Genomic DNA, 10878 nt, shown 5'->3' on the forward strand with positions numbered 1-10878 from the left:
GTCGCTTTCTTCAAAGGCCGGTGAGTAATGCAAAAGGCTGTTCAGGGTTTCAGCTTGTTGCCTATGAGACAGCTGTAGCTGAGCTAAGACCATAGCTGGATGACAAAGTAAATCTAGTTTAAAAACTCTTCAATATTGACCCAAAAACTCTGCAGCCCCATGGGATAAAGCAGGGACCTGCTACTCTGCCATTTCAAATTTGTTAAAGCCATTTTGTTAAAATAACTTTGTACATTCAGATACAATCACCCATCAGGCTATTTACCGTTGTCTATTTACCACTCTTAACTTCATATCACAGCAAGTATCATCTCTCTTCTTGCAACCAGCATGAAGGCACAAGGCTAAAATAAATACTCCGCGTGGCACATTCCAGCTAATGCAACAGGAATGAGGGTTACCTTAGAGGATTTCTGCCAAGACGTGCCTATAATATTGTAGGACACACAACTTGCAGTTTTATGGAGCTGTTTACTCAGTAAACAGGACTTACTCTTTCAAACAAAACCAAAGATAATTATTCTCATTCACTTTTTCAGGACTAAACATTAGGTGGTTCCACTCAAAAGCATAGAGTTTGACATAAATGACTTTGGGAATCGAATTTTAAAAGTATAAAATACATATGAAGTTTATCATTCTAACCATTGTGCCCTAGATTTGTTGGACGTCCAGGAGACTACGTCTACATTTTCCATTCTTTCCGAATGGAAGAGGTAATTGCATTTTCACCCCGTCTGTGATCACGTCGGGTGGGAGCACCATCTTCCCCTGCCACAGGGATGCAGCAGATGTTCTGACTGGCGTTTCCTCTGTCCACCCTAGTGTGCTCCAGGCGGCTGCCTAATGGAGTTGTGTATCCAGCTCAGTATTATCATGTTGGGCAAGCAGCTGATTCAGAACAATTTATTTGAGATTGGCATCCCGTAAGTAGTGACTTTTGTTTGGTTTTTTTTAAACACGTGTTTTTTATGGTGCGTGCAATACACTGTGTATCCACTGCCCCTTGATGTGAACGTGGCTCGTAGGCTACCTGCAAGATTTTTGCAGTAAGCCTGTGTCTGCTGTATTGCAAATATCTGCATCCTCGCTGCAACTGCATCCAGCAATGCAGATGTCTTTGAAAAGTGTTAGGCTATCTATTGCTTTCCTGCTGGTTAGCAGGAGGTGTAATACTGAACGTGTGATTCAATAATAACCGTGTTTCAGTACCTGTATATGCTGATCCCTGATACTTTTAGCATATTCTGGCTCTTGCACAGTTTTTATGAAAATAGGTATGGAGCTTATTGTTTCTGTTCGTGTGAAATAACTGAAAAATGGGCACTGTGACCAGAATGGCACGCTAATTGAATCATTTTCATTTCCCCCAGAAAAATGAAGAAATTTATACGATACATGAAATTAAAGCGTCGGCGTTCTTTAGACCATGAAGAGCACATGAAAAAAAAGCAGCGTTATGAAGTGGACTATAACCTGGAGCCTTTTGCTGGGCTTACCCCTGAATATATGGAAATGAGTGAGTGAGGTGGAAAGAAGGCATTTTAAACCATAATTATTCTGACTAATTGGGATGGAGAGCTGAGGTTTTTGAACTGTAGATTCGGTGGACAGTGGCTATGAGGCATCACTTCATTATTAAAGTGTACAGTCTCAGACTGCAGCGTGTTTCAGCCAACCACAGGCTGCTTCAGGGATGAACTGTGCTCTCTGCTGTTCACGAGCCTTACTTTAGCACTGTATTTTAGATATTTTCTTTCAAGCTATGTGACACGTCACTGTCAAGTTTCAAATGGACATGGTTAAATGGCATAAACTTGAGATTGTGAGGCACATTTTATCATCAGTTGCACCCTACATTGGAAATAAGTTACCTAATTCAGATTTGACAATTCCCACTGCGTATTCTCACACCAGATTGTTTCTGTTTTCTGAAATCTGGACTAAATCTTCTGAGAGACGTACGTGCCTGTAGACCAGGTTGTACTTGACAGATCACATACAATTTTTTTTTCAAGTAACGTTGAGTGAGTGATATGGAAATTAAGCACTGGATATCAGCTCTAGATTGCTGTAGTTGCACAGCTACATTTCTTTTCCTACTTTCAATCTTGGAAAGGCTGAGAACTGTTTGACATAATGCTGTTTGCTACAATATCAGACATTCCTAAGACAGATCCGTCTTAAAAGAGCAGCTTTAGTATTTTAGGGAATGACTAGTGGTAGAAGAAAATTAAGTATACGAATACCCAAAATTGGCGTGCACGGCAAATGCGAAAGCAAATTAGAGTATCTGATGACCTTGATGTTCAGAGTAGTTGAAACAGATTGAAATTTAATGGTACAAACTACGAGGTCATGCTGTTGGTTCCTAAAAATAAGAAAAGATGCAGTTACTGAGATCAGCATTTGGAAATAACATAGGAAGAGAAAGATGGGGCTCTAACAGTACCAGGATGGGTATGACATCGATGTGATGTTCTCATCAAACAAAAGCAAATATGACCCCAGGTTGCAGGAAGCAAGTTATTCCCAGTAAAGGCGGAGAACCAGTCCTGTCCTTTTCAAAGCTCATGTTTCTATGCTTCAGAAGAGAAGGCTTCCAGTGGGATTAGTGAGGGCTAAAAACCTGCCGGGTGGAGCATGGCAAGTTTATGTAGAGCTAACACGGTCATTGCCGTAATCCCACTCCTTCAGATCACTCCTGTGCCAGCCTCGCCCACGGCAAAATTGTTTTAGGAGCTTCCCCATCCTTCTGGCTACTTTGCCTTGCCTCAGCAGCCTCGGCTTTTGCAAGAGGGGCCACTGGCCTCCAATGCCCAAATGGAGCAGTGATCAGGCAAACCATGCCTGACACAGAAAATGTGGTTTAGTCTCCCAGCAAGTGTCACCTTGTTAGAATTTGGGGGGATGGCACTGACGAGATGGTGCGTGCATTCCATAAATGCTGACCAGAGCCATTGAAATGGTTGTTTTCTCCTTTCAGTTATTCAGTTTGGATTTGTAACTTTGTTTGTTGCATCCTTCCCGCTGGCGCCTTTGTTTGCTTTGTTGAACAACATCATTGAAATCCGTCTAGATGCAAAAAAATTTGTTACTGAGCTGAGGAGACCGGTAGCAGTCAGAGCAAAGGACATAGGTAAGTGCACATTGCTATTGTTATCCCTGTTTGTTTATTCCTGGATTGATGGCAGGATATTATTATGCTGAGTTAGTTTCATTAACAGGAAGACATTTATAGGAAAATTCAAAACATTAGACTGTGGCTTAACTGTGAACTGTCATAACTTATCGAGGCTTTACTTTTAAAATAGAATGACCAGAGCTTTAAATTCAGATTAATATTTTATTAAGTAAACAATATCACTTTTCAAATCAAAATGATCAATAGCATAGCGAAATATCTTGCATAGGTTCTGCACATCAACAGTTCTTCCTGGCAATGCAGTTTTCTTGCAGAAGCAAAACTTTCTGCATTTAATAACTCTGGACTGGGCTGGAGAAATACACTTGGGAATGAGAGGACATTCAAAAGTCTGCGGGTAAATGTATCCCTTCGTCCCTACTCAGCATGAACATCGGAAGGGTGAAGCTTGAAAGTTGCAGTGAATCTAGCTGGAACTGGGCTCTGCAGTTGTACGGTGACAACAGACCAGTCCTCCCCTTACCGCGGAGGGCTAACAGCTACGGGTGTATGTAATGAGGAAGCTATTTCTCCCAAATGTTGGTTACTTACGAGTAAAAAGGTCATTAAAATAATTGTTCGTATTACAGAGCCAGTCAGCAAGAGCAGAGAAGTTTATGATCTGTTACCAAACCCAGTGTTCATTCTGGTATTGTGCAAGCAGAGTTTTTCCTTGGGCTCATCCTTGTGCCCTAGGATCACCCTAGAGTTGAAGAACACATCATGTTTTGTCATGCTACTGCCCTTACCACGACATTGCTTTCGGGGTGTTTTGTGGCTGGCTCATTTGATGCTGCGGGCTAAGGTTGCTGGTGGAGATGTTAGGGGGGGTGTTGTTGGTTTTTTGGTTGGGGTGGGTTTTTTGAGTGGGTTTTTTTGTTGTTTTTGAGAGGGTGTTAATTGCAATTTATTGCAATTCAATCCCACTCTTGTGGGTGAAAGAACCGCACTTCTTTCAGAGATATCCCGAAGTCAGAGACTGTGAGATGGCCGCAGACAAACCAGACAAGTTTTTAGGGCAGGCGTCAGCAGAATCAGGAAAGGGAGAAGGTCCCACCTGCTAAAGGCAGTGGGTAACCACTGGCAGCAAACAGAGGTCCATCTCTGCTTCCACTGATACTACAATATCTTTTCCTGAAGTTCAGTTCTGTACTCTGTGCAGGCTGGCTTGTGTATGCTGTGCCAGAATTCCAAAGCTATATGAAGGATGAGTTAGTTATCAAGCAAAGGATTCGGCCAGGCTGGAGGAGTCTTCCAGGGATGTCGCCCTGTGTAAAGCCTCCTACATCTTCCTTCCTCTTCAGACCCGGAATAGGAGAGTGGCTCATCAGGGCTGTAACCACACGGATCTGGTAGCAGCCCTGGATTTTTCTATCACGACTGAATCTTGCAGTTTGAGTACTTCGACTAAGGAGACATTTTCAGGCTGTCACTAATGACCAGGAGACGGTTAGAGAGGCCAGGCACGAGGGTGCACGACCACATATGCTAAACCAGCACTTTATGTAGACTTCAGAGAAGCCCTTCCATGAGGAATGGGATCTGGAGATGGGGAAGGGGCAGAGCTGTGGGACTTCATGCATCATCCTCAGACTAAATCCAGAGGGGTTAAACCTGAGTTAATATGGGGTTGGTTGGTATTACGCGTTGGATGCACAGAGCCCATGCTGCGGAAACCCGTATCTATATGGTTTCCAGATGCAAATGGAAAAAACCCATCGAGTGGCCCCACTGGAGCTTTGCTTTCTTGAAACTGAGGTAGGATCAATAGCGATGAGAAGGTATAGAAACAGATTCAGATTCTTAAAACTGGTAGACTAGTAGGTTCTGCACCGTATGTGTGGAGGTTCCAGCTCCCTATCTGTAGCTTTCTTATTCTCCTCAAGCATTTGAGAAGTTTGAATGACATTTCATGATGTTTTTCTTTTCTACCTATGCCGGCATTAACTTGCCTTCCTCTTCCTCAAAGAAGCTTTTAGCTTAAAACCTCAAAAAAATAGGTGCCTAAACACAGCTTTGGAAGACAGAGTTGGGCTCCCTTTGCCTACAGGTCATTAAATTAATCTCTTATAATTTGGGGTTTTTTTATTTAAAATATAACTCTAGTTCGGCACAGTCATGAGTGCTCCTAACACTGTTAACTAAAAATGTAATTTATCTAATTTTAATGACTGCAACAGCATTTACATATTTGTCTCGTTGCTTAGGAATCTGGTATAATATCCTCAGAGGTATTGGAAAGCTTGCTGTCATCATAAATGTAAGTAATTCAGCATGAATAAAATTTTAATTCAATAGGCTGGCTTTTCCATTCTGCTCCATTAGTTTTATTTCAGCATAAATCCCTTAAAATCAAGTGAAAGTATATGATTTAGAAATTTTCTGAAATATTAGAGAATCGGATGCAGTGTTTATTTTAAAGTTGTGATAGTAGTGGCAATAATATAAAATAGTAAATAGTCTCGCAGCTTTTTTCCAGAATGTTTTCATTAAAAAGTTTTGCCTTTCAAAGAAATAAGACCACAGCTGCTTACTTTAGCTCTTTTGAAATACCATCACTGAGATGCTGTACTTTTAATTTCAATGCTAAAACCTGTTTAGGGTCCAGTAGTTAACTGGATTTGAATTAGTTCAGCTCATCAGAGTGCAGTGTCCCTCCATTGAAAATCTGGCCTCGAACTCCATTGCTCTCACTCAGATAGCTCTGAAAATCCATGAAAATATTTTTATTTACTTCAACAGTGAACATCCCAGCCCTTAGAAAATGTTAGCACGCCTTAATATATTCATTTATGTACTTATCTAATATTCTATATGAATAGACATCCACAATGATCATCTTCATTGCACCCCACCTGGGGAAAAATGGAAAAAAAAAAAAGCTGAATGGCAAGCTGAAAGCATGTTTGCAATGCAGCAAAACAGGGGCCGTGTAGGGCTTTCGGCCACATGTCCATGGGCCCTCTCAGTTTTTTCGCCACTAGCCAGACTGGAAATCCCTTCGTTTTGCCCACAGGTGGCTGTTGGGCTATGGCCAAACCATTCTTTTGGTTATTTGGTATGCCTTAATTTGTCTTTACCATTTCTCCTCTTTTCCTTTGGAAATAATTTCTCTATTTTTTTCTCTTTTCTTTCGTGTAGTCTCTCTTCGTCATTATCCAGTGTTATTTCTCCCTCTTTGATTATGTACTACCCCTCTTTATCATAAAATAAGTAAAACATTTTGTACTGTGTTTGTTCCACACGTACATGAGATTTATGCCAGCGAGAATGTTTCATAATAATGATAAAGGCTAAAGTTATGAAGAACTCAGCCGAATTGGCTGTCTTGCATTTTCTGTATGACGTTTTTAGAAAACCTTTTTAAATAACCAAATAAAATGCAATTTTTGTGACCATAAAAATAAATCTGGGCTCAGTCTGCTCATCCTTTTATCTAGATGGAGTTAAAAAACACATACAATTAATGGCCTTTTGCAATGCAGTGAGAATTTAAAGGGTCAATTTACTGTCAGTTGTTTGCAGAACAGAAAAGTACTTGGAAATCCATCAGTTGGACCTTACACAATGCATCAGGGACAAGCTGTGACTGGGGGACGGGGAAACAGCGCTGTGTTTTGCTTTCCTCTGGTGCTGGGGGGTACGGCTGCTTCATTCTCTGGGGAGTTCAAGTTGTTATCCATGTAGAAATCTCAGTCAGCATGGAACTACTTACTCCATCTAATATTCTGCAACTGGGAAGAGTAAGGGGTAGATACTACCTTGTTGCAGCAGTGAATACTCCATTTTTAGGGCCCCGTGGGCTGCAGTCTCCCCCCTTGTTTTCTGAAGCAGTCCGAGTCGCGCGAGTTGTTTGGGCAAGACGTAGTCGAGTATATTATTAACTTAACCACTGCCTGAATATTGCGCTCACTCTTTACTCTTATGGCTTAGGCATTTGTGATCTCATTCACATCCGACTTCATTCCACGCCTCGTGTACCTGTATATGTACAGTGAGAATGGCACCATGCATGGCTTCGTGAACCATACACTATCCTCTTTTAATGTCAGCGATTTTCAAGCAGGAACAGCTCCAAACGACCCCATGGATCTTGGCTACGAGGTTCAGATATGCAGGTACTCCCTTGAATGATAACTAATTTTAAGTGTTTTCACCAGCTCACTGAGAACGGGACAAACTTTTACATTCCTGGGGCAGGTCCCTTGTATTTTCAATACCTTTTTAGCACCTTGGTGGCCTTTTATATCAGATGGATCCATTGCCTTGAATGTCTTGGCTTACATATTAAGCAACCACAAAACCTGCATATGAAGTACTGGTTATTTTGGGAAATAGAGATTAGCGTTGTTAAATTGAGTGTTTGTCCGTGCAAAGATTTTTATTATTATGTATTCCCTTTTTCAGGAAAGGAGATAAATAATGATAAACAGCACAATGATGCTTTAAGGGAACAAAATGATGTTACTCTGATGTCCTATTGTTGTGTCACATGCTATTGATATAACGACCGTGACTTCACAGTACACCTCTCTTTTTTATCCAGTTTCTATAGCAATTCCTGATGAAAGTAATAGCATCCTTATCCGCACTGGAACTTAAGACCTACTTAAAGTGTCATCGTACAGGAAAGCTGCACTCCTGTAACAATTTCTACATATTCTTTTCATTTTTAAAGGAAAATTATTGTTGCATATTTCAGCTTATGAAGCAATCTAGGTCAGTGCTGCTGAAATGCATGCTTTGCCTAGGCTTCCATAGACACGCATCATCTTCAAAACAAATGTTTTAACACTTAGAATTGGGGACCAACGCCAAATGTAACAGTGAAAGCACTTAGACCAGCAAAACTGGAAGGGGGACAATGGGGTAAGAAGAGGAAGAGAACGAGGAGGGAAGAGACGTTCCAGGGGAAAAAAAAAAGAAAGATGACTTTGGTATACATACACTAAAAAATTACACAAACTGACCAGGAAAAAAACCCACCTTTATAATCATATTATTTTTTCATTTATATTCTTTATAAATTTGAATAGTGCAAGTTAATCTGCTGAAATGACTGCTAAACAGAAAAATCACTCTGAGATGAAAGAAAAAAAACAAGCAAAATTGAATATGTATTAGCTTTGCTTGCTTTTACTTTCTCCTGGTTTCCTTCTGATGATCTTTGGGCACAGGATTAATGAGGTTGGCAAACATGTTTTTAGCACAGAACTTATGGAACGGAAGTGTTAAGTGTCATGGTCCAATACAAAAATGCCGAGTTCATTTGCTTTCGAGTCACAGCCTCTTTCTTCTTCCCATCCCATCATTTCTTCCATATCCAGGGATTTAAAATATTGACAGGATGCTGTGGTTTTAAATTTAATGTATTTTCTTGGTCCAATTTCTAACAAGTTGTTGTTGATTCTCATCTTCTCTCTATACGGCAAAATTTTGCTGCGACCTTTTGCTAATCACAAACAAGGAGAACAGCACATAGCATAACACACTCTATGGATCTGAGATCAGTATTTTTGTCTTTAAAATTAGTCTGAAAAATACATGGTAATTTATTTTAAGATTGGTTAAAAAAACATCTGAACTGTGTAGTTTAGTCCATCTTTATGCAGAATTGATATTATTTGTACTAATCAGAGGGTATTAAGATTGAAGACCTTTAATTTTGCATAAAACTTGAAGGCTGTGGGAGGCTTTCAGCTGTGTCTTGTTTCTGAGAGGTTAATACAAGGTCATGCTATAATAGTGGACTTGCTTTTAGATGGTTCGATTTACTGTTTGACTGTTGGGTATTAATTCCTCATGGTGCTAAAATTTCTGAATGACATCACTGATGTACTGAGTCTTATTTTGCAGATACAAAGATTATCGAGAACCCCCCTGGTCCGAAAACAAGTATGACATTTCGAAGGATTTCTGGGCTGTCCTAGCAGCAAGATTAGCATTTGTGATAGTCTTCCAGGTAGGTTATCCTGCAGGCACTTTTTATATAAGAAAGAAAAAGAGTTATTGTATTTCTTCAGCTACATAAAGCAAGCCACCTTTGGAAATAAGTTGTTAGGCCAAAGAAAATACCTTCTTTCTCAACTGTTTCATGGAAAAGCAAAGAAATTCGCCCGTCCTCATGCACCCCTTTCTTCCCACCCACCCAGGCCCGGGTGTATCCCCAGTGGAAATATTCATCCTGGATTCCCTGAACTGGTTTGATGCAGAAGCAACTTAATGACCTTAGTGAGCAGTAAAGCACAAAGCTGATACTAATTAGGTCCCACCAATTTCTCCAGTAGGACATCAACAAATTCACTGAAGCAGCACAAATTTCATCCAAACTCATTTCTAGACCTAGCCAAGAAATGAAATTTCCAAAATTTCCCAGTTAGTTTATCTCGCATCTGACCAATAAGGCAAAATCTTGTAATTTTTCTTTCAATGACATTATTCCATTATTCGATCACAACAGTGATGCCGGGTATTGTGACACAAGTGTTTTAAGTCTGCCTTATCTAAACAACTTGTTTCAAAACTTTTTTTACTTTTTTTTTTTTTGACAAAATATGTATCTTTTTGTGAAAGATCTCCCTTTCATTGAATTAAGGTTTTTAAATCAGAAACATTTCATTGGAATGTACAACTTTCATCATTTTACCTCTTGCTATTTGCTTCTGCCTTTCGGATGTAAACCTCATAAGCCATTTATCAATGACAGTATTTCCTTTGGATTTCTAAGTGGCTGTGACGGTATTTGTACATAAATCATAGAGATCTGTGCCTGCCTTTTTTCTCTGCTTCTAGCATGAACAATGAGGTAAGTTTGGCTCAGTATCAGCCTTGCGACGTGCAGTTGAGCCCAACTCAAATATTGTCCTTTCTTCACACTTCCTTCCTAAGTACACCAAAAATGGCCCCTTCCCCTACAGTCATCCTTTCATTTGACCTTGCTGACATTTTCTCACAATTTCATTTTCAGAACTTGGTCATGTTTATGAGTGACTTTGTTGACTGGATTATCCCAGACATTCCCAAGGACATTAGTCAGCAGATTCATAAAGAGAAAGTTCTCATGGTGGAGGTCTTCATGAGAGAAGAGCAAGGGAAGCTGCAAATGCTAGAAACCTGGAAAGACAAGGACAAGAAAAAAGGTGAAAACTGTAACAATCACAGCCCCAGACTCTCCAGGAGCCACAGTGGGAGCTTGTCCTCCTGCCATTCGTATCCTCTTGACGTATAGAAGAGGAGGGAGTTGAGTATATCGGGGCATTCCACTGATACACAAGCCATCAAATAAAGGGCAGGACTCGATTAATGGACAACCTGGTGCATGTTGAAGGATGTGCTGCCATTTTGCTCCCATCTTTGTGAGAAATGCTCTTCTTACAAATATGGAGGACCACATTCTATTTCTGATAATAATGTTGTTTTTTCTTTTGCACAAGCAGTAAGGCAGGGAATTTTTATATTTCATTGATAGATAACACTATTGACGCTGGTGTGCATTAATAAATGCAGGTACTTAGTACGTCTTGATAGAGATATTCTCTGAGAATTTGACCTTAGCCTATTAATTAACTAACTAAATAAAGGTAAATTTTAAGTAATACTACTACTACTAATTTAAAATATTTTTGGAACCCCAGGCTTGAAGGTCCGTGGGGTAACTCCATAAAGTATATGCAAAATCAGCTTTAGAGTGTGCC

At 40.1% G+C, this 10878-nt stretch overlaps 1 protein-coding gene across 1 annotated transcript in view; it reads left to right on the forward strand.

The window, feature by feature from the left end:
* Positions 1-10675, forward strand: part of LOC104078432 (anoctamin-1-like) — a 45836-nt gene extending 35161 nt beyond the window's left edge. The window contains 9 exon segments of the mRNA XM_009580076.1: positions 1-20; positions 659-716; positions 826-926; positions 1374-1519; positions 2987-3139; positions 5392-5444; positions 7118-7302; positions 9041-9146; positions 10152-10675. The exon segment at positions 1-20 is cut by the window's left edge and continues 28 nt beyond it. Coding sequence (XP_009578371.1) covers positions 1-20; positions 659-716; positions 826-926; positions 1374-1519; positions 2987-3139; positions 5392-5444; positions 7118-7302; positions 9041-9146; positions 10152-10412 — 1083 coding nt within the window. The 3' untranslated portion in view covers positions 10413-10675.
* The last annotated feature ends 203 nt before the right edge of the window (positions 10676-10878 follow it).

The sequence above is a fragment of the Fulmarus glacialis genome, unplaced genomic scaffold, assembly GCF_000690835.1.
Source record: "Fulmarus glacialis isolate BGI_N327 unplaced genomic scaffold, ASM69083v1 scaffold5116, whole genome shotgun sequence".
NCBI classification, from domain to species: Eukaryota; Metazoa; Chordata; class Aves; order Procellariiformes; family Procellariidae; genus Fulmarus; species Fulmarus glacialis.